Source organism: Acromyrmex echinatior, chromosome 12, assembly GCF_024713525.1.
Source record: "Acromyrmex echinatior isolate Ae372 chromosome 12, ASM2471352v2, whole genome shotgun sequence".
NCBI lineage: Eukaryota > Metazoa > Arthropoda > Insecta > Hymenoptera > Formicidae > Acromyrmex > Acromyrmex echinatior.
The window spans coordinates 5,028,021-5,052,262 of NC_141863.1; the positions used below are offsets into that span (position 1 = coordinate 5,028,021).

Sequence of the window (24,242 nt, forward strand, 5' to 3'; positions counted from 1 at the left end):
GTAATGTACAATCTGAACGAAAGTGACGTAACGTCAAATCGCTTTGTCCATATAACTAATCGCGAATAACCTCGCGAATTCTGAGAATGGATCGGTGTATCCAATCGTGTTCACGTAACATCTCGATGCCAAAGATGCCCAGCATCACGCGCGAACGCAGGAAGGATTAATACTATATGTGTGTGATTATTCTAGGAATTTAATTTGCATATTTAGACCAGATAATTCACGTAACAAGGAAACACGCGTCGTGGATGTGATTTTTTTGCTGCGACAGATATGCTTCGGCAGATATATTCTACGAAAATGAACTCTCATTAATCTATTTTGCATTAATAGACATGGATGTAGCTTCTTCCAGGCATATATAAAATGAATATTCATTAAGTGCCCTCGTTACGGCAAATCTCGGTCTTTCAGGGTCCTTATCTAGATCGACGAATATGCTAACAATGAAGAACTCGAAACGGTCTCTAAAGAATGTTCTCACTTGTAAATACATTTTACACGCTGATAAATCTGTTTGATCTTTCTCATTAGTCGTTGCTTATCGCGTACACATCGTAACACATGTTGCGTACACATTAAACAGAGTATCGTATAATATCGAAAAAGTATAACAGTCTTAATTTGCGCCGAGTATAATTTTCCTTCCTTCCGCGATCGATATTGCGCGTGAAGATTTTCTCTAGAGAAAAATGAATTTTCTACTGCTTGATAAAAAGTTCTTGTACAGTTATTTATCAGACATGCGTTTGAAAACATCTCCTATGTATTAAATATATGATATTGATCATTCTTCTAATAATATCGTTGCTCTAATTCGCCCCTGGCGTGTATTATCAGTTATCGTTTAACGGTTTTACGAGTTTTACAGGTTTACGAGAGTTAAGATATTCTACACGGAAAGAACGGTTTGATAAGGTATTTAAAAATGTAATTAGATACAAATCCGAAGATGATTTTCTTGGATCATTAAATATTTAGCTAGATAGAGATCTAAAATTATCTTGTTGGACCAGAAAAAATTTAACTAGTTATAAATCTGAAAATAATTCTGTTGGACTATCAAAATAATTGTGTAGGACACTCAAGTATAATAAACAATGCTCCAAAAAAGGTTTTGACATTTTAGCAATCAATTTGTATACCTACTAGTTACTTTGATGATTCAATAATATTATTTTCAGATCTGTATCTTAGTTAAATTTTTCCGTGCAAATTTTCCTTAAAAAAAATTTATCCGATCGTTTAATCGTTAAAAATATCTATATTAACGCTATTTTTCACATCGCAATTCATCTCTTCCAATTCTCAAGCATGTGACCAAAAAAATGTAAAAATTATTGAAATCAATCTTTCCCTAAAGATGCGATAGATAGTCGTCTCGAATTTTCAAACTGTTACTTTTACATGTATCTTTCTCGATCGTTCAATATAAACATTTCCTTTAGCCGACGACTCGTTCTCACGATTCAAAACGCATTGCGAACAATGGCTACTTATCACTATGGCTGTGAGTCTCGCTTTGAAGCGTTTGATGGAAGAAAGAATTTTACAAACTGACCAATTAAAAAACTCTTCAAAGCGTTTGCAACATCGCGTTGACCTGCGTCTTTCTGTGTCTGTCGTACCGCCAGATGTGCGGATTTCACATGGATCACCTTTATTATTATTGCAGCATGCAATCATAGGCGGTTACGACGAACGGAAGAGCGTGCACAGGCAAAGGGAGGAGAAGGAAGAAGAGAAGGTGGAGGCAAGCCCGCGCCCAACTCCGCCGCTGGATGCTGCATTCCCGAGAGTGCACTAATGCATGGACTGGGTTATGTAAATAGCCACGATCCGATGAACAACGTGCATCGGGTTAAACGCCCGTTTGCCGTCTCCGTAATATCGAATAACGGTGCTTCGCGGTGCGATCGCGGAAAATGTAACTCCTCCGCACGATATTATTCTCCTCGGCATTCTCGTACTCCTTTCAGTCGCGAAATCCGCCAGTAAAGCGAATATCGCGATGCGACATGAATGGAACGTGATATTTTCAACGCGATGCCGATGACATGCGGAATTTAAGGCCGCCAGGTAACAGTGATTAAATTTGTAAAGCGTCATGCATAGAGTATTATGTGTTAGAGATATTATGACTTAGAGTCGATGTAATGTAAAATAGAATTTCTATTATGAAATAAACGAGGGATAGTTGCGATGAAGCAAGTTACATTTTTTGATCAAAATGAATCTTTTAAAGATTTTTTTTAATTAAAAAGAAATTTTTCGGGATTATAAATTAAGCAGGATGCGTTGGTGCATCTAATATTATCACCTTTATATTTTAAAGATACATAGAAAAAAATAGAAATTTACTGAAGTAAAAATTTAGACAGATACGGATCTAAAAAAATAATTTTGTTAAATTATCAAAATAATTATAGGACGCTCAAGCGAGTTATTAGCATGTCAAAATTTTTTTGTAGCATACTCATCATGCTTGAGTTTCCTACGTAACTATTTCCTATATAATTATATGTCGGATAATTATTATTATGGCCCAAAATTATTTTCAGATCTGTATCTAGAAAAATTTTTAATATTTCAACAAAATCATTCTTTCGGTGTAGACTTTTGATGTATTTTAATTTCTAAATCCACATTTCTAACTCCATTATATTTCATATCTGTACACTCGTGCTCGAACGCTTATATTATGCGATGTCAATATTTCAACACGTGATCATCGCGTTCCATTAGATTCCTCTTCGCCGTTCCTAGAACGTCGTGCAAGAAGCCAGCTTGAATACTGTAAATGAAATAACACCTCGGTCTGTCCGACAGATTAATCTCTTCCTTTCTTACGAACTTCGTCCTGCTCGCACGATCCACTTCACGTTGTAAACATCGTATATCTCCAGAGAACACGAGCTAAACGGATATCGTTTAGAAGTTTCTTCGAAATCGTGTAGCTTCGTTCTCCTCGTTTCCTTCTCGAAGCAGAGCTACGTAAAAATAGCGGCACCATTCGAACGCGAGAAAAAAGAAACTAATTGTGCTATTTTCCTGTCAAGATTGTCATGCTGTACTTAACTTGCTTTACTTAACGTATTTTATCAGCTTTTATTTTAACACAACGCAAAAGTATTTATATCCCCAAGTTATTTACTAGATTTCAACTTGAGATGCAATTTGAGAAATCTAGTCAATACCTTTAAAAAATATAATCAATTCATTATATGTATTTTTACTCTTTATCATGTTAATTAAATATTAAACCTATAATTATTTTGTACGTTCATTTTTCTAAAAACATTGAAACTAGTATTCTATAAAAAGATCAAATATTTTACAAAAGGATCAAGATCCTTTTTTTGTAACTCATATTCCATTTCAGAAATCTATTGGCAAAATTACTAAAAAACAGCAAATAATTACTTGGAATACTAAAACTGAACAACAGTACTCTTAATATTTATAATATTTATAATTAATGTTTTTCAGTATTGGATTTTTGTGAGGGTTACATGAATATTACAGAAGCTAGAGAATACATCAAATGAGGCAGAATTTTTATATTTTTCAAGAAAACAAAATATAGGGAAAGTTAAACGCTAAGCTCGATTTAACGATATTACACAACGTTGCAAAGATGGATGGCATAACACGTGAATACGGAAGAGCAGAAGGCTATAAAAAGAAGTGCTCTCTTTTATAATCGCGACGATGTAGTTAGAACCATCGAGACGGATATATTGAAAAAAAAAATTGATCAAAGAAATCGCAGATTAACGGTTGCCTTGAAATTGCCAACGAGGCGAGAGAACGAGCGTGCTATTTACTTGTTATTAGCGACTATGTAAATGTATTGGGTAGACAACAACGTTTCGGGTTACAAGACGAGAAGTCACGATTAATTCTCACGCGAGCAACGGAATTCATTTCTGCCGCAGCTCCAATTTAGTCGGATAATTAATCGGCCTCGCGTTTGTGAATTATCGTCAACCTGCAAAAATTCCGAGTCCTTTCTCACTCGAGTGACAGACGAGCTGGAGAAAGAATATAATTTGCGTCTCAAGTGTCAAGGTAGAGTTGTAAGAGAAGAAAATAACGCAATAAATTTTGAATTTTTTTTCACGGTTTTGCTGAAGTACCAAAAAATGTAGATATAGATCTGAAAATATTTTATTGGACTCTCAAATTAATTACGTAGAACATTTAAATTAATTACTGGAATATCGAAATTTGTTGCAGCATTGCTTTTCATATACCTTCTCTATAATATTATTTTGATAGTCCATCCATCAAAATTATACTGATTCTTTGATCCAGTAAAATTATTTTCAGATATGTATCTACCTTTTTTAGACACTTCAGTTCAAATCGTTCTTTCCGTGAAGGTAAGAGTGAATTTGGGAAAAAGAAGCATCTTGAGGGAGAAGCTTTTTTTTCTTTTTACAAAAGAGTTGCATTGTTATCCTTTGTTGCAAACCGGTTACCGCGACGCGCGATTTCGCAATCGACAGGAAGGGCTCTTCCGGCCCTTACGAACCTTTCTTGGCCGATCGTATCTTATCCGCGTGACTCGTAAAACGTGCGAAACCGTTGGTAGGGATCAGGAAGGGAATCACGGGTGCGTGTCGCGCCATGATGTATGCAATACGCAGGTGTGCGAAGGTGTGGAAGCAGCAATGAAGTATCCTCGAACGTACTTCTCGAGTGTAGGCAAATATAACTTGTTCTTAGACATGCGACCGTTTAATTGCGTTGTCTGCAGTCATAAAAGTTTCAAAGATGTGCGGTGCAGGGGTGGAATCCAGTCGTCTGTTTGTGAAGACGCGCGCCACTTTAAGCCTTACGATGGAAAATGGAAAGCACAGACAACAGGAATAGGGAGAACAACAAAGGCAATAAAATTTCAACCTGTGGGAAACCCAATCAAACTGATACATGTTTCCTATTCTCTAAGGCCCAGTTTCTAAGTTAACTCTTCATGGTTAACTCTTAACCGAGATTCAATTTATTCATTATCTCTTTCCAATTCTAGAATTGGAAAGAGATGAGAAATATGTTGAATCTCGGTTAACCATGAGTTGTAAAATTGGGTCTAAAACTTTTAGAGTGGAACCTCACTTTAAAGAGTGAAATCTTTTAAAATTAAAAATTGAGTCACTTTTGAAGATTAGCTCAATTTTCGTTTTTCAAAGTGAGATTCCACTTCAAAGAATTTAGAGAATATATAGATTGAAATTTTATTGCCTGTATTATTCCCTATTACGGAAAGAATGACTTTGCTGAGGTGTTTAAAAATTTGACTAGATACAGATCTGAAAACAATTTCGTTGAACCATCAAAATAATTATGTGCAACGCTCAAGAATAATGAGTAACACAGCGAAAAGTTTTGACATTCTAATTTGGGCGTCCTACATAATTATTTTGATGATCTAACAAAATTATTTTCAAATCTATCTTTAAAATTAAATTCTTAGATACTTTAATAAAACTACTTCTTTTCACGTGTAGTTCAATTTTTCAGATGCTTCAGCAAAATCATTCTTTCCATATGTACTTTTCGTTGTATATATATATTTCATTGTATAAAGCTTAATTGCGATTTTACATTCCACAGTGAATTTTCGCACTAACGTTTCCAAGAAACAAACTTATCTCGCTCTTTGACGGTGCATACCGTCTGATAGGACTACGATTATCTTACGCAAACAAAGGAGGCTCAATGCGAATGAAGGGATTGTCGTTTAACGCGACTCTTTTCGTTTCACACGCGGCAGGTCATCGCGATGGCGCAGAGAAGGGGGATGATAATTTTCTCGTAACGACCACGGTGTCATGGTGTGAGATCGAAAAAGCAGGATGGTGACATCACGCGCGAACCCGGCTCCGGTCACTGGCGTGGTCGGACAAACGTGCCACGGTGCACAAACACACGCACGTGCATTCGGATGGGTTCCACAAAGGCCTACCACGCGGGTCCCTCCGACTGATAATAATTACGGGAGGGGCTGAAGCGGACTTCCGCTCGACATATACTCGATCTATGGCGAACGGTTGTCGGGAGCGACAAACCACCTACGGATATTTCAGGAACGGACGCGACTTCGATGCTTTCCGCCACATTTATAGCGCGGACTTTTGCGAGAAAATCGAGTGACTAAATCAACACGTGCTTAACCCAAAATTTCTGATATTCATTGGCACGGAGCCAAACAATTGTGTTGTTTAAATAAGACGATAGAAACGCGTAAGCGTGAATTTTTCTCGACCTGTGACACTTGATCATTCACTTGACAGACAGAGATGTCTGTCATTTCTTGTTATTATTTTTATTATTATATTTTTATTATTATATTGTGTGCTGCTTATGTGTTAATAATTATAAATATTTAAGGAACAAATACTTCACGAATTAATTTGAGGATCTTAGTAGTCTAAGCGAATGGCTCCGACTATCAGAAATTAAGTTATACTGTTTAAAGGAAAAGATATAGTGTTTATTATAATTATAATATCGCTCCTTTTTTTTTTTCAAAAAAACACACAATTCAAAAATTTAAATTTCCCAGAAAAGAGAAAAACTACTTTTCAATCTAACACAAAATTTAATTAACTAAATTAAAAATTAATAAAAAATCATTAATAATACTAATAAAAAGAATACGTACTTTAACATGATCAAATGTCATTTTTGTCATTTTCATTTTATAATCCTTAAAAAACTTTGTGACGACATTTTTTAAACCATCCTTTTTGAATTGCGACGATTTTTTATAAAATTAAATTAACCAAATTCACTTTTGATAATTGATAAAATAATATTTATCTAATTCATTCACAGTAATAACTCAAAAATCTCTCTTTTTTTAGTTGTGTCATTTTTAAAACAAAGGAGCGATTTATTTACTTGTATTTCATTGGTCGGAATTTCATACCACGTTACATAGTTAACTCTAGAACATCTAGAGTTTCACAGTAGGCTCGGAATAGATGGTCCACTCACTGTGTGAATATTCGGTGACCGAATGGTACTCGAGTCGTTGTAATTATTTCCAACATTTCCAATGAGATTCATCGCCCCGATATAATAACGTGCGATGGTAGGAAATAGTAGAGGAAATAGGCATGAAAAAGTATATTATGGAATCCCAGTATATTATGGGATGTAACTTTACGTTGTTTCGAACGATTAGTCACCATCCGCCTGATGGCAAATCAGGGAACGCTTAACAACGAAATAAAGACAAGCGGAAACGTGGTCTGCTACTTTCAGAATAAATAATCGCGTTGCTCGTACATAACATGAAAGAACGCTCTGTCGTTTCAAGCTGTAAAATGCGCCATGGTTAAAGAACACCTGATCCTTTTCTGATCGCGTCGTTGAAAAAAAAGAATCGAAGAATGGAGATTCTGAGAACGCAAATATATATCAGAGTCGTCAAAATGCAACAGAAACTCATTCTTCGAAGTCTTGAATTTTTAATCCTTTAAATATTAAAGATAGTAAAAACATTCTTTCTCAATCTTTAAATCTAATTTAAAATACTGGGAAAAAAAAATCTAATAATAGATCAAATCTATAGGGAAAGAATGATTTTGTTCTGAAAGTGAAAGATCTAAAATTTTACTGAATACGCAGATTTGAAAATAATTTTGTTGAGTCATCAAAATAATTATATTGAAAAAATACTACGAAAAAATATTATACAAAAAATTTTGATATTCTAAAAATTCTAAGGTTCCAACGAAATTAATTTGATGATCTAGCAAAATTATTTTCAAATCTGTGTCCAACAAAATTTTAGATCTTTCAGCAAAATTCATAGATGACAGTTAAAAGTTTGATGAAATAATTTCAATCAAATGTTCAATTAATATAAACCAACTAAACGCTAATTTCACTTTTCTAAATATTATCTTACACTTTTTTAATTATTACTAGACGATTGCATACAACCTTGGCCATAAATAAAAACCTCTTCAAGTTATTGCATATTCTTGGCAGTAAAATCTAAGAGAAAACTAATAAAATATTAACAAAAACTAACAATAACTAAAATAAATAATATTTTTCAATAAATCTATTTTTTCATTTATTATTCGTTAAGTACAAAATAGAACATTTACGTCAATTTGTGTGAGGATGCTTTATAGTTTTAGCTAAGGTTGTATTATATTTGCTAAATATTGCGCTAAATGAAATATAGGTATTACTAGATTTTTTTTCAATAAAAATTAAATTCAACCTTCTTTGTCGGATTCCAAAGATTATGGATTGAGATAAAATTCTTCGAAACGATCGATTCAGTTACGAAACAGAAAATGCGCTCTAATTCCTTTGTGCTAACCGTATCTCTATGGCATTCCAGTTATCGCACCACGATCTTGAATCATTTCGAAACAAGTAAAATGGTACCCTTTCAGGATTCTAAATAAGCCGTGTTACGTTGACAACGCATTTTGAACGAGATAAAGGGGTATGTCCGAGCTGAGAATGTTTGAGCGGGGAGATGCTCTCCGGGGATGAATGTGCAATAATACAGCCGACGAGGCATAAATAAACTCACCTTTCGAAGTTTCTCCAATTCATTCGCATCTGCAGCCGGCTGTGCCGCCTGTCAAGAATAGAAAGTATCGAATTATTTGACGGCCACCGCTTTATATGTAACGCATTAAATGAGTATTTTCAACGAGAGTAACCGCGAACCCTCTCCCTTCGACTGGATACCACGCGTTGTATCTTTCGACATTTAATCGATCCAGCACAATAGGAGATATGCGGCCGGCGTTATCCGGCAGAAATCCTATTTATTGTATTTAAATCGAGAATTGCAAAATTCAGACGCGTGAGCGCGGTCTAACGCTCGAAGGATTTCATTGCGCTTTGCTATATGAATTTCGTAATTAGTCGTAAAGTAGGAACGCACGCACTTGCCGCTGCTATCGTTACTCCCGTCGTAATTCAAGCGCGTTATTAAGTCTAACGATTCCGGAACATGTAGAAGCAGTTTCACATCTTTATGAAAGATTGATCCATATGAGAAATGGATGAGATACATTGAAGAAAAAATTTTAATTTTAAATTTTAATTTTAATTTTAATACGTATTTTTTTTAATAATACTAATTGTAAATGAATATTTATTTACAGTAAATAAATATTTACTCAATTAAAAAAATGACAGTTGAATCAAATTAATAGTACTTGCATCAAATAAATATGTTTGTATTATATGGTTGTAAATATGTTCAGTAAATATTAACAAATATTTGTTTAAAACTTTTTAAACAAATAATCATTAAGTATTTTTTCAATGTATCTCGAAATTGCAGCGTAAGCAAAATCAGTTTGAATTTATCCAAAGTACATAAAATTTTTCAATTTAATTAAATTGTGGATGTGAGACTATTAAATTAATCGTTAAATTAAAAATTGCGTTTAAAATAGTATTGTATTTAAAATTAACTCTAATTGGAATTCGTTTTAAAATTTCCCTACTATAAAAAAAATTAAATGTAAAGTTATAACAATCATAGCGAGTAATTTTGGAACTCATCATTAAAGATGTACACACACGTAAAGTTATATCTTACAAATAAAATTACATAGTAATTAAACAATTTATAGAAATAAATTTACGTTTAAAGTTAAATTTAAAAATATTTATGTATTCATGTATTAATTCGCTAATAAAATTGTGCCTTTTTATAAAAATTAATACTTTTACTTTCAATTGTGTGAATATATTTATATTAGATGGAAAATTACAATAAAAATTTGTACATATATAAATAAAAACTATAAAATATATTATTGACTTTATATATAATTTTTCGTCTAACATATATTTACACAATTAAAAATATTAATTTTTGTACAAATTTTACAATTTTATATTCCATTATAAATTATGTAATTTTGACACTTATTATTTATGTAATTTTATATACTTTTTTACAATGTAAATAATATTCACGAATTTAGTATATTTAAATTAATGTATCTTTGCTTGTCATTATAATTCAACAATTTTTTCATTTCTGAAAGTCAAAATCTAAGAAATAAAATAAATAACTTAAAATTATTTAAAACTATGAAAATATTCCTTATAAACAATGTTTCACAATGTATTAGGTGTTGGAATTAATTCGTAGCGTTTTACAAGAGATGGGAAGTACTTTCATTAATGTATTTTTTAATGCTCATGTGAAATAAATAACATTCTTTCATTAAAAAACGCTACGAATTAATTCCAACACCTAATAATTGAAAAAATACTCACTGAATCCCATTAAAATACTAATTAGAGTTAGAAATTTGTAAAAAGAACAACAAACTAAGCAATGCTTTTTAATTTTATAATTCAGGTTTAATTGAATATATATTCCTAAAAAGAATTAGTTTTAAACCAAACAAAAAGAAAGAAACAGAGAAAGCAAGAGAGAGAGAGAGAGATAAAAAGATGAATTCTTAGATGAAAGGAAATGCGTATAATCTTTGTGCATTCACCTGTACAATGTGGTGCAGACTAGCGCATTCCTTTGGGAAATTATTTTTACACGCTCCAGAATCTTTAGTATCGATAGTATCTTTAGTATCATTTCTTATAACTCTCATATATATATATATATATATACAACAGGATACCACAACATCATCTCCAGGGAGTAGATGATATTTCACGTGCGTAGTTACCGTTATTAAGAGATATTAAGAGAGAATCGCGTTGTGAAAGAAAAGACTGCAAAACAGTACAAAAGGCATTCACCTCCTTCGGCTTCGGTTGCTCCCAGAAAGTGGTGGTTCGCGCCGCGTCGTCGCCGTTCGCCGGTCTGCCGTCCGCGAAATTCACGAGCGAGAAAAAATTGTTGTTCCGTCCGTTGTTGTTACGGTCATCCTCGTTCCTCTCGACGTTGTCGAGCAACTCGTAATCCAGGGACTTGCAATCGCGGCCGCTACTGATGAAATTTCGCGCGAACGCGCTCTTGAAGAAGCGACCCGGCGAGACTTCGCTGCCGAGAGCGAACTCCACCTTCGGGGTCTCGCTCGTCATCTCGCGCTGCACCGATGATGTAAAGGAGGAAACGAAACCCTACGATCAAACGTACCGCGGGAACACTGACAGATGCTGCGAGCCGCGGAACACCACTCTACACGCGGATGACGCGGACATTCGCGACGTGGATCATCGCCGCGCACGGATCCCTCGGCCGTTGGCGTCGAGGAGAGAAAACAAAACACAACACGACGATGAATTGTCTCCCTAGTACCCGACGCGTCGCACGTAACCTTTTAAATCGCCATCCATCCACCGGGTGATTGAACAATTGGAGGAAAAATTATAAACGAAACGCACGGTACGCCGGCGCGTGTTAAACTGAGCGCCAATTCCACGCGCAGTCCTTTTCTAGTTTCTCCTGCCTCTGTCGGCTCTGTCTGCTGCGAGCGCATGCGATCATTGCGATCCAATCGCATGACGGTCCGAGAGGGTCCCCGCGCTTGGTGTATACCGGGTATTATTCACAAGAAGAGGAGAAAAACTGTTGTCTTCTCTCACAGCATTTATTGGTATGAGACACACTTGATTTGAAAAATAAGCGAGAGTATTAAAAGTGTAAAGCATTGAAAATTGTATGTGTGAAAAAGCCAAGACGGAATTTTTGTCGTATAGTTTAAAATCGTTAAGTTCTTTCTTTCGTTTCTTCCCCAATATTTTATAGATATAATAATTATGTTAATTATTTATGACAATTATGTCAAATGCAACTTTCATAAATTGCGCCAGGAAGTTTTCAAAATTTATAAATCAGTAATGTTTAGGCGAATATAGATGTAGTGAAAATGACCAGCTGCAAAGGAGTAACAGCTGGGCTAACACCTGGATATATCTGCGGATTTACGAACGGCTTTCTCTCTGGAAGAATAGTTTAGAATTTATAAATCATAATCGTGAATTCAGTGAAAATTAAATAGAAATTAAGCAAAAATTTAGTAAAAATTAAATATATTTTTTCTTGTAGAAGAAACGTCGTGTAATTTTTTTAGTTTACTTCTTATAAAACTACAAAAAGTTGTTAAAGACTTGGATTTTACAATTTTAAAAAATACATATTATAAATAAAATTTGCTTGCCTTGCGATGCAAATATAATCGAATTCAATATTTATCTCATAGAAGCTAACAATATTTTGTCATAAGACTTTTTTTATTTATATTTTACAAAGCTATGAAACCTACTGAAAAATCGGATTTTGTAATTTAATCTTTAAAACATAATAAATATTATCTGCATCTCGATTACTATAATATAGATATCAGAATAAAATGTTTGCCTTCTTTTCCCAAAAAAGTGCTCGCGAATTGCAGATGATTCTCCTAATTACGAATATCGCAATTACATTGCAACCTTCTTAGTATTTTTTAACCGTAATTTGGTTGAACAGAAATTTGTCTCCGGTAATATTTCATGTGTCTTCTACTGATTTTTAACACAATAATAATTATATTATATAATTCGATATTTCCGATAAATTTTAAAATCACGTCCTTAATTATATTCGTAATAAAATCAAAGGAGATTAATTGAATTAGAACCGGATTGAAAATATAGGAAAATGCAGAAGTAATAAAACTACTTTATTATAATTATAAAATAGTTATTGTTATTAATGAACATTTGATAATTATTAACAAATATACACCTTTTATGACATTTATCATTAGAATTAATAACGAATAAACACAATGTAACTATGAATGCTTTTCCGAGGTACTAGACTTTAATTCCTCGGGTTGGTTAGCATTCGTTGTCTCCTTTGTCGAGTTTACGTCTGAAATGGGAAGAATAGGTGATCGAAAATCCAAACATATCCTCTTTGAGTTTCTTAGTATAATAGGAGATAGTTGGGGCGCCTCGCCGTATTGTTGGAGTTTCTCGAGTCGTTTCTTAATCGAGGGATTAGATAGGATAACACTCGAGCGGTTGTCCACTCCCAATTTCGGCGTCGCCAGCGGCGACATATAGTCGACCAATTTTTTGTCGGCGTTTGACGTCGAACTGTACATTTTAATCGGAGTATTTTTACTCGCCGAATAGCGAGTAGGCGTCGACTTCTTTTGCAATTCCACGTTAAGCTCGAAAGTGCAGCTTTCAGCGTACTTAACTGGATCCTTGAAAGTCAAATTTAACACGTTTATAAATTGAGAAATTTTTATAAAAATAAAATAAAATAGGAATTGACGAAGAATTTAACGGAGCACATTTTATAAAAAAAAAAATTAGGGTCTATTTAAAAAAACTATAATTAAAAGTATAGAAAATTATTATATCAAAATTATAAATTGTACAAAATACATGATGAAAAGCAAAGATAATATAGCGTACCATGATTAGGTTTCGCAGATTTTCGAAGGATTCGTATAAATGATTTCGGCGAGGATTGCGCGTAAAAGTACTTCTATCCGTGCAATACGCCGCTGGAACATTCCATGAAGTTGCCCTCCGCCATTCTAAATTGCTGCAAGCTACGATAGATCCGACAGTAAGAATCTCTGTATAACCGTAACTGGCTATTCCTTGCCAAAATAATATTGAAAGATACGAAGATTCGCTCGAACCCGTTTTACAATATGCCAAATGTACAGCATCAAAGTCTCTCATACCCTACAATGTTTCCATATAGAATATTATGTTAAGAATTGTAGATACAAAATGATGAATCAAATCAATAAGATTTCGAAACATCTCTATTATTTAATTGCTTAATATCTCTTTCCAAACTATATATTATCTATTTTATTATAACATTCTTATATTTTGCAAACCGTTATTTCTTTAATTACGGTAGAAATTTTAGAAAATATTAAAACGTAACAACGGGGATCAATGAGCATTTTAGCGAGATAATTGGAGCTTTAATTAATTTATATAAAATTGTTCTTTAATCAATTAGACGTTTCAGCGTTGAGTTATTTTCAGTAATAAATTAAAAGATAAAAGTATAAACATTATACATATCAAGAACATAATTAGAAAAATACTTATTCCTTGTTCTCTAGGAACGTTTGACCTTTTAATTTGTTACTGAAGATGACTCAAAGCGGAATCGAAACATCCAATCAAGTAATTTGAATAAAGAACATTTTTACATAAATTCATTAGCGCGCTCAAACTTTAATTAGTCATCGTTCTCATATTTTTTTTTACAATTTCGAGAGTTTACACTTTAGAATCTTAATAAAAAATATGATAACACTTACATAAGGAGCAGGACCGACTGAACAGACAAGACCAACCGTATCAAACTCTCCATAAGGTGGAACAAACTCGGAATTTGCTATTTCGTCTAGCGATGTGCACACTCTAGCGGGATAAGACGCATCGCGCATCCTTCCCGGTTTAAAGATTGCAGACCGACGCGCGGTGAGTTGCAATTCGGTACCCCTGTTGAACAATTACGCTCGTAAAATCCAGCATTATGCGCTATTACATCCGCGCAGCGATACAGTTACTCCTTTTTACGAGAATACTACCTCTTTCCGGAAGCCACGATGTTGCAGAGCGAAACACACGCGCCTTCTTTGAGAACGTCGACAATCTCCTCGCTAGGCGACCAAACTGAGAGAATGGCATTCGCATTTTCATCACACACGCGAACTTTGAGCAACTGAGAAACCTGTCGCGGCCCCGGCAAGCTCTCGCGCAATTTTGACTGCATCCTCTGTTTGAATCGTTCCTCCTTCTGACGTAATTCTTGTAGCAATTCATCATGTCGTTTCTTAGAAACGGATTCCTATTTATAACGAATACATTGACGGTTTCGAAGGGAATTTACAAATAAGATTAATCGAATCGCATATACCTCCGTAGACAGGTTTTCGTAATCTTCGCTCAGTTGAATCGCCATATCATCAGTTTCGCCAGAAAGTTCTTTTCCTTGAAAGTCCTCCGCTTGAGCGTAGAACGACTCTATCTTGGACCAACATTGCTGCTCGTATTTATTTTGCGCTTTCTCTTCGCTTTTAGCGTTTCTGACAACTGTCACGGGAAGTAAGACATAAGAAAATTAGATCGCTAACTCTCCCTCTAGGACGAGTTAGATTTAAACGTGTCTTACTCGAATCTCCGGATGCGGTTTTCTCGTAATATAACATCGGATACACTCTAGCGACGACAATCGTCATTTTGCCGATTAAACCGCCGCTCGGACACACGTTACGTAACTTGATGGGTATCGGCCCCGAACGCGGCGCGTATCCTAATTTCGTGTCCCATCGTGCGCGCCTGGTTGAATTCGTGTGCAATTTTAAGCACACGTCAGCCGGTGCCTAGACGATGAGAAATCAAACAACTAACTGGTTGATTTTCGCTTCCAATTCCGATAAAAATCGATACCTACCTCGAGTGGATAGAAACCTTGGTCGCAGTTGAGTAATTCCGCACCGGACAACAGCAATTTCGTGCCCTCTCTTATTTTACCAGTTGATATGTTCTTCACCATGCCTATATCGATACAGGCATTTGTACTGTACCAGCCATCGGTTAATTCTATTCTCCATTTTGGCACTCCTACACGCGGACTCTTCCCTATTTCCATACTTACGTTATTATTCTGTAAATTAAAATATGTGAAATACATGCCAAAATTTGCCAATGAAATTCAATATGATTAATATATATTACTTCTATTATAGATGACACGCATAAAGTCATTCTCTTAGACGGAACATCATCCTTTTCCAAAATGCGTCTTATTGCCGGTCGCTGAGACCGGTCGATCTCTCGATCGTATCGATACTTTAATTGTGCCATAACGTATGAAGGTGTTAATGTCCTGAAGCGTATAAAAATCGTATAAAATAATTGTGTAATCCCTTTCGCAACTTAGACGTCTCTGCCCGGCTTAGAAACTGTTTTACTAAACCAGTTTCGTTATATTATGCCGGTTCCAAGTGGCTTAGTTTAGCTTAGAAATGCGTGCTGATTTCGTTATACAGGGTGGGTAACTAGAACGATTTTCAGAATGAAATAACAATATGAAATAGAACTTAAATATTAATTTCTTGTTATACAATAATAGGAAACAGAATGTTATGACTTCACACAAAACAGTTCAGTGAGCTACAGTGATTCTTTATTACAATTATACACTTATTGTTAGATCCAGCGAAGAAAAAGTTAAAAGCAAAAACTAATCACATTAAAGAGTCAGTAAAAGCTCAATAAACTACTTTTTAACTGCTAAATACATTCATTATTCAAATATACTCAAATGGCATTCTATTTTCTATTGTTATATAACAAGAAATTAATATTTAAGTTATATTTCATAATTAAAATAAAAATATTCATTATAGTTTGTACTTGACTTCCACACTGAAGAGAACTCAGAGTCGAAAAGTTTACAATTAACTTGGTTGATAAGTATTCCAATTGTTTGCAAATTATACCTTATCGCCTTATAAATATTATTTACTAATTCATATGAGTAATTTACTTATATTTGATATTTCATGTTATTTCATTTTAAAAATTATCAAGTGGTCCACCCTATATTATACCTGGGTAACTTGACCGAACCGAACTTCATTCGGTCCATCGACGCTAATTTCCACACGATCCATCGATAATGATTCTCGACCCAGCGTGCGGGAATGAGATTCGGATCTACACCCGAACTGGCAAGAAATGCGCGGAGGAACTCCCAGATTCCCGCGTATCCATTCTCATCCAGGATTAAACGTACACCGTCCTCCATCTCTATCCCGCGAACGTTTCTATGCGCCACGTCGTCCCCATAAAAGTCGGAGCAACGGAATTTGTACGTCGCGGCGGTCGCAGCGGTGATCTCCAAGATTCTCGGTGATATCCGTCGATCGATAAGCTCCTGATAGGAACACGGTATGGGCGGCGCGCCATCGCCGATCTGCCTCATCGACAAACGAGCGTTAGAATTAATCTGCTTGTAACGGTACAGGTGACCCATCGATTGCTTCGATCCTTCCGATTGTGCTCGTCTCCTTTTCGCGGTGATTATCGCCTCCTGTTCTAACGCGGCTGCTAAGCGATCCTGTAAAACCTTCGTCGATTGATCAATAAAATCCATCATCATTTGAGTGTCACCATACTCGCTCAATCCCATGCTATTGCCTTTTGCTTTTTCCTGCGTGGCTTGCGTTGATTCCTCCGTATTTAATTTATCGTCCTCAATCTTTCCGCAAGTCGCGCTTCCTTGCACAACGTTCTCTTGCAACGCTGCATTCTCGTTATCTAGCATCTTGTTATCTGCTCGCGATGTATTAGATTCATCCCTTTGATATCCTAAACTCTTTCGCTTTCGCAAGCTGGACTGCCTTCCTATAATAGGACTACCCGCTACTTCTGATTCTGTTGATTCTATCGAGTCCGTTTTAGGCGATCCCGAGGTGGACTCTACAACGGAAGAGGTTTGCCTTTTTTTATCAGGATCTCGATTTTCATCGTTATCCGTCCTAGTACTCGTATTATCGAAAAATAATTTTCTTGCTTGAAATTCGCTGCTGAGACGAGCCCTTTTCGTTTCGGACGTGTAATTCCTACCCTGCGGTGTGCTCCCGTCTACATTAGTCTCGCTTAGTTTGCGCTTTTGCAACGATGCGCGCCCCAAGTCAGGATTACTTTCATCCAGGCAATCGTTGGAGAATAATTCTCGTGCTGTTAATGCAGCATTGTTCGAAACCGGTACCTCTTGATCGCTTGCAGTTTGCAATCCACCATATGGAATTGCCAAGTCGCGTTTTTTAATCTTTTCTTCATCGCGATCACTATTTTTAACAATATCCATTTCTAAAGGGCAATCTAATTCATCTGCAAATAACGCTTTTGCTTTGGATAACGCTCGTTCTGAGATATTGATGTATGTTCCACCAGCGGTTTGAAATCCAATACTTGGAATTTTTACCTCTTGCATGTTTTCTATTTCGTTGATTTTATTAACTTTATTTGCAATTACTGGTTCCACTTGATCATCCAATCGTTTATCGAATATTTTTGCTTTCGATATCTGTTCAGAAATACCAACGGCGCTACCAGGAGATTTAAATTTAATATTTGACATTTTTATCTCTAATCCTTTCGTTTCTTTATTATGAGCATTGGTTTCCTCTGCAACGACTACTTCTACTGTATCATCCAAATGTTCCGCGAACAATGTTCTTGCCTTGATCGGTGATTCTCCTGAGATAGATTTACTACTGGTTGCAGAAAATGATGGTAGGGTCTTAATTTTTATTGTTGTAGATTTTTTATCGGTAGATCTCTCATAATATTTTATTAATTCATCATCATTAATATTGTGTGATTCATCCGCTAATAACGCTTTTGCTTTTAACAACGCTTTTTTTGAGATGTTAATAGGATTGCCGCTGGCAGTTGATAATAAAATAGGAGCTTTATTGACTTCTTCACTAGAACTTTTACTTTCAAGTGGTTTTTTACAATCTGCAGTGTACACATTATCATAATTTTTTAACTGTTCTATAAACGGTTTCGGTTTGGGTAATGCTTCTTTCGCAATGTTAACGGAAACGAATGAAGAGGATGGTAAATACCTATCTTTCTCTTCATTAGATTTATTTCTTTTAACAAGTGATTCATAATTCTTTGTCTGCATTTCATCCATATCAAAGGTGGATTCATCCATATCTGCAAACAGTCTCTTCGCTTTAAATAACGCTTGTTTTGATACATTAATTGAAGTACCACGAGCAGTAACAAAACCTATATTTTCATTCTCCTCAATATTCCTTTCTTTGTCGACGTTCTGTTCGTAGTTACATTGTGTGACAGTAGTCTCAATTGTTTTTTGATTGTTAAAAGTGTCCAAACATAACTCATCTATCTTACTAAATGAGACATTGTTAAAGAACTCTTGCGTGGATGTATTTAAACTATCAGGTACATCGTTCGTAACATTTTTTAATTCCTCATCATTACATGTGTCTTGACTTTTATCGAGAACCTTTGGCTTGTCATCTTTAAGAGTAGTCTCAAGAGACGAAGTGGATATTGCAGCATTTGTAGTGTCATCTTGTGCTACAGAATTAGCATCGTCAGAAATAACAGGTGTTTCTACTTGTACATTTGCAGTAATATTTTCATTGTCAGTTACAGCCAATGGATCTATAGATATAGAAGATTTAAATATACGACGCTTCGAACGTCTCCGTGACGCTCTAGAGGCAATAACAGGAGAATCAGAAATAATTTTTTCTACGCTTTTAACACTTGAAACGTCGGGTGTACGCTGTTCACCTTTAGGTGTTTCTTCTGTCTGAAATATTAATGATAAACGGGACGTTTTACAACCGTCATCTCGACAGTAATCATACAGAAATTTAATTTTGGCCAATTTAATAATAAAAAGTAGTGTAAAAATTGTGGTGTTCAACAGAAAATACAGCTGTTATAAGATTCTTTAAAATGATAGATTTATACACTTAGATTTAATGAGACTCTAAATGTATAACTAAGGATAAGTAGAATTAAGGGCAAGAATGATCATAGAACTTTATGATAGTTGCGAAACAGCTTTTTCTGCTGAATGCCGTAATCATTAATTACTTATTTTGAATATTAAAAATAATGAATAATACTTTTAATATTCAAAATAAATAGTTGATTACTATCTTCCAGTATTAAAGTAAATCTCTGTAAGTGCAATACGTAAGAGTAACAAAGTTTATTTAAAAAAATGTTTTACTAACTGTGTTAATAGTTGATATCATATGAGGCTGAGCTTGTGGGGTTTCTAAGTCACTACTCCATTGTTCATTTATTTTATTTAGAAATGGCAACAGACTCAACGGTGTAGATGGAATTACGGCATCAGTTGGCATTCTGTCATCAACAATTTCACAAATGACCAATAATAGATATTAAAATAATTTGTTTATCAGAAATATTATTGACAGACAATATAATTCAATAACTCTACTTATTTACAATAGATTTGTTCTTACATTTTCATTACTATTATATTGTATGCTAATCTCTGTCGTAATAAAACTTCAAAATAACAAAATAAAAAATGTGTCATATTGAGATTATATAATCGAAAGTATTATTGATAGACAACATTATTCAATGGCTTTATTTATTGCAATAAATTTGTTTCCGTGAACAATTTGTTTATCAAAAAGTATTATTGACAAACAACATAATTCAATCACTTTACTTGTTCGCAATAGATTTGTTCTTGCATTATCATTACTATATTAGATGTTAATCTCTGTCGTAAAACTTCAAAGTAAAATAAAAATGTCATATTGGAACTGTCAAATCAGAAGTATTATTGATAGATACATACATCACATGTATGTATCTATCAATACACACTACTTCGATGACTTTACTTATTGCAACAAATTTTTTCTTGCAAACATCTTGTTTGATAGAAGTATTATCAATAGACAATATGATTCAGTGACATTACTTATTCGCAACGGATTTATTTTTACTTTATCATTACTATGTTAAACACTAATCTCCGTCATAACAAAACTTTAAACCAACAAAATAAAAATGTATCTTACATCGTACTGGGACTGTAATCAAGTAACGACAAAGGTGTCTCAGACAGACTTAAAACTGAGGTATCCTGGCAGACGTTGGATCTATGTCTAATCTCCTTCTTTTGTTCGTCATCTAAAAATTCATCGTGTAAAAAGAAAGGAAGAAAGAATGCCATTACTGCCGTAATTCGAGGAACACGCGATCATTACCTGAGAACAATTCGTCAGAGTCATCTTCGGCATTGTCAGTCTCTGGTAGATCCATGGCCGGGTTAATGTCGTTTATTCTCACGTCGTATTTGTTTACCTATCCATTAATCTATCTACGCCGTATTCCATCTGTTTGTCGCAGAGGTTGTGATTAAACGTTGGGCCAGTTAATCGTGAGTAGCCGATGAAAATTAGATGAATCAGCAGTTGATCGATCGTTCAATCCCCACCAGTAAGACGACACACACGCGAATGCGACTATTGGCAACTATTCGACTCTCTCACGTGGAAGTACTTGTCTTTGTTTTGAATTTCCCTCATGTAACACGCGAACCTCTCGTATTGCACAACCATGCACAACGAAGGAAAAAAAAAACACGCAGTCAGGTGACGATTCTTGGCGCTGTACGCGGCAGCGAGGGAAAGTAGCCGGCTGTCTTGAATGATAACCAAACTGCCATCTAGCGATAGAGTAGATTTTAATACTTGCTGGTGCAACTGATTTGAACTTTAATTTTATATCGAAAAAGCACGCCAATTGGAAATTAACCGAAGGTAGAACGCTGTATTTGTCCTCAGGATTTAAACGCTCGGTGATTTTCAACCGCTGGGTAAAGTATGTTAAACGTGTATTTAGACTTTGTAGGTTATAAAACGTCATATTGCACCTAAACAGTACATTAGACTACAAATTATTCTCTTAATATTTGATACAGAGTAAGATATTAAAGATTTAAAAGCCATTGTCCATCAAAATTATGGATGTAATATTTTATTGTTTGATTCTCTTGACAATTCTTAGATTATCACTCATGAAATATAATTAGATCATATCATTGTCAAGATAGCTAAAGGCTAACAACATTATTAACATTGTCAGCTAGCGATTATCAATATTTTTCAGCTAGGATTATGATTTTAGAGCAAATTCCCATTCACTGTATCTTCTTTTTAAACTTTGTTTCTGTCATTATAACTTGTCAATCATAAGTGTGGTTCCATTAATGTAAGATTAACCTCAGTTTAATTTACTCCTTTTTTTTATTCTAAGATTTAGTTCCACCAGTGTAAAATTAACCTTGACTTAATTTATTTCTAATTTTTATGTTTAAAAAAAAAGAGTAAATTGAACCAAAAATAAAGTTAATTTTACATTGATAGAATCTTAGTATAACAACAAAAATGCAACAGGATTGGAGTATACTTTGCCGTAATGTGAGAAAGAAAATTCTAATGCAGAATAAAAAAAAACAGATCTATGATATCGTAATGTAAGACTTATTCGTTTTATGTGATTTTCAGTATTAGAAAAACAGCAGACTATTACTAAAGGTGTATTAGCATAATATACAATGCACAGTTTATAATATATGCTCTTGACAAGACTTTAGCTATCTGAATGGAAAACTTAAAAGTATTATACTGTAGATTTTTTATGTGTTTATGAATATATTATATATTGCAAAAAGAAATAAGAACATAATATTTCTGAAGGCTTGAGCATGGAGCAGCTGCAGACAGCATTGACTGCTATCAAGGTGCTCCGTTCCAACGTCGGGCAAGTGTTTGATTCCCTTGGAAATGGCTTACGGGCAGAACACGGAGAGGAGAATAAAGAATCCAAGTATTTGTTTGAATTACAGGAACTGTTGACCACTGTGAATGTTAACTTGAGGTAATTTGATAGCGTTTGAGATCAGGTTTTAGTTTTATACAGGATAGCATAAGGAACAAATTAATTTTTGCCGTTTTAAAACATTACAGGGACGTAGAACAGGCGATAAGTAGTTTAAATCCTCCACCAGGTCCATTTAATTTAGCTAGCACGACTTACCTTAGTCAGGAGACTACGCAAGAAAGACAGGCGTTGTATAGCACACTTGTTAACAGTTACAAATGGACAGATAAGATTCACGAATATAGTAACGTCGCTCAATCCTTACTCAGCCAAAACTCGCTAAAGAGATCTTACACAAGTTCAAGTAGAACGAAAAGAGGAAGATACCAAACCAGCAATCATAATGTACCTCAGGCGTAAGCTATTGTGATTAATTCTCACTGCATAATTAATGATAACCATAAAAGTAGAGACTTTATAACGAGGGAATCTGGTCACGAGACAATAGACTTTTGATTGGTCGTTATGTATATATCTTTCTCGTATATATTCTCTCTCTCTTGTTTTGACAAAATTGTTCGTGATTAGATTCTATTATAAAGTTTTTAGGTAAAAATAACTTTAATCGGTTTTAAAATGTACAGGCAAGTTGACTCTATGATATCAACGTTTGATCGACTATTCAACGATATGACAGTATCCGTGTCTCGTCCGTTTGCATCGAATGCAGTGTTACATGTTACACTGGGACATGTCTTAAAAGCAGTAATAGCGTTTAAGGGGTTGATGATCGAGAGGGTGGTGGTAAAGGGTTATGGTGAAACGATGGACTTGTGGACGGAATCTAGACATAAAGTCTTCCGTAAAGTAACGGAAAACGCGCATGCCGCGATGTTGCACTTCTATTCGCCTACGTTACCCGAGTTAGCAGTGCGATCATTTATGGTAATTAATAATTTGTTAATAATTGTATATACTTGTACATTGTAAAGTAAATATACGAAATAATATAATCATCATCAGCATAATCAACAGTCTAATCGAAAATAATTTTGTTTATTTACTGACTGAGATCCAATTCGCGCTCACAAATTATGAGCATTAATTTTGTCCTCGTTTAACATTTAATAAACAAAGAAGAATTCTTAAGCTTTAAGGGAATAGGTAATAAGCAGCCAATAATAATATTAATGAAACGAATAACATTTTATAATAAGAGCATGGCGTATTTGTTTTATTAATACTGTTATTGAAAATTAACAAGATTATTTTTAATTAGACTGCTGTCAGCTAATGCCTACTAATACAACATTATTTTTATCCATATACTAAATCTAATTAGATATGATCTTATCATCCGTTAGCTAAGGACTCCCAATGCGTGGTATATACGATTGTTATTACGTTTTCTTTTGTTTTCAGACATGGTTTCATAGTTTAATCAATTTATTCAGCGAACCGTGCAAACGCTGCGGCTTGTATTTGCATAGTGCGCTTCCGCCGACTTGGAGAGATTTCCGAACTTTGGAGCCTTATCATCAGGAGTGCAAACCATAAGATACAAGTTTCTCGAAACTTGTGTTTTAAATAAGTAATCAACCTTCGCAGGTACTCCATCGATAATGTACAGTAATAAAACGTAATGACGTTTGATACTTATATTTTTCGTGAATGCATTTATTAGTTGGAATATTGTATTGTATATATATATATATATATATATATATATTAAAATGAATGATAGAATTGTGAATAAAATACTTTTATCTATTTCAGTACGTCGCATGTTAATTAATCTCGCGATACTATAATAATATTTCTGTTTTTTTCATGTTTTTTTGTTAGGGGATGGTGACGAG

General features: G+C 34.6%; 3 protein-coding genes across 9 annotated transcripts in view; 1 reads left to right on the forward strand and 2 right to left on the reverse strand.

Annotated features, from left to right (window-relative positions):
• LOC105149593 (uncharacterized) overlaps window positions 1–11,500 on the reverse strand; it is a 44,030-nt gene extending 32,530 nt beyond the window's left edge. The window contains exons 1-2 of the mRNA XM_011062130.2: window positions 10,774–11,500; window positions 8,573–8,620 (exon numbers count right to left, since the gene is read on the reverse strand). Coding sequence (XP_011060432.1) covers window positions 8,573–8,620; window positions 10,774–11,058 — 333 coding nt within the window. The 5' untranslated portion in view covers window positions 11,059–11,500. The remainder of the gene's footprint in view (window positions 1–8,572; window positions 8,621–10,773) is intronic.
• Window positions 3,711–24,158, forward strand: MED27 (mediator complex subunit 27). Of its 5 annotated transcripts, none has more exons than XM_087411913.1 (5): window positions 3,711–4,077; window positions 22,260–22,440; window positions 22,530–22,799; window positions 23,028–23,328; window positions 23,806–24,158. In XM_087411913.1, the coding sequence occupies exons 2-5, from the start codon at window positions 22,268–22,270 to the stop codon at window positions 23,938–23,940; spliced, it is 879 nt and encodes a 292-aa protein (XP_087268039.1). In that variant the 5' UTR covers window positions 3,711–4,077; window positions 22,260–22,267; the 3' UTR covers window positions 23,941–24,158. The 5 variants fall into 5 exon arrangements, with proteins under 5 accessions (XP_087268039.1, XP_011060430.1, XP_011060431.1 ...); XM_011062128.2 differs by lacking the exon at window positions 3,711–4,077 and adding an exon at window positions 21,213–21,381; XM_011062129.2 differs by lacking the exon at window positions 3,711–4,077 and adding an exon at window positions 21,213–21,376.
• Window positions 12,621–21,143, reverse strand: LOC105149590 (uncharacterized). 3 transcript variants are annotated; one of them, XM_011062125.2, is made up of 12 exons: window positions 20,766–21,142; window positions 20,577–20,688; window positions 19,749–19,881; window positions 16,566–19,315; window positions 15,688–15,838; window positions 15,404–15,616; window positions 15,122–15,332; window positions 14,867–15,042; window positions 14,538–14,797; window positions 14,265–14,448; window positions 13,390–13,668; window positions 12,621–13,175 (listed from the first exon to the last, which is right to left on the reverse strand). In XM_011062125.2, exons 1-12 carry the CDS (start codon window positions 20,818–20,820, stop codon window positions 12,756–12,758), a joined length of 4,944 nt encoding a protein of 1,647 aa, XP_011060427.2. In that variant the 5' UTR covers window positions 20,821–21,142; the 3' UTR covers window positions 12,621–12,755. The 3 variants fall into 3 exon arrangements, with proteins under 3 accessions (XP_011060427.2, XP_011060428.2, XP_011060429.2); XM_011062127.2 differs by lacking the exon at window positions 12,621–13,175 and having other exon boundaries at window positions 13,477–13,529; window positions 20,766–21,143; XM_011062126.2 differs by lacking the exons at window positions 19,749–19,881; window positions 20,577–20,688.
• Window positions 24,159–24,242: the final 84 nt, after the last annotated feature.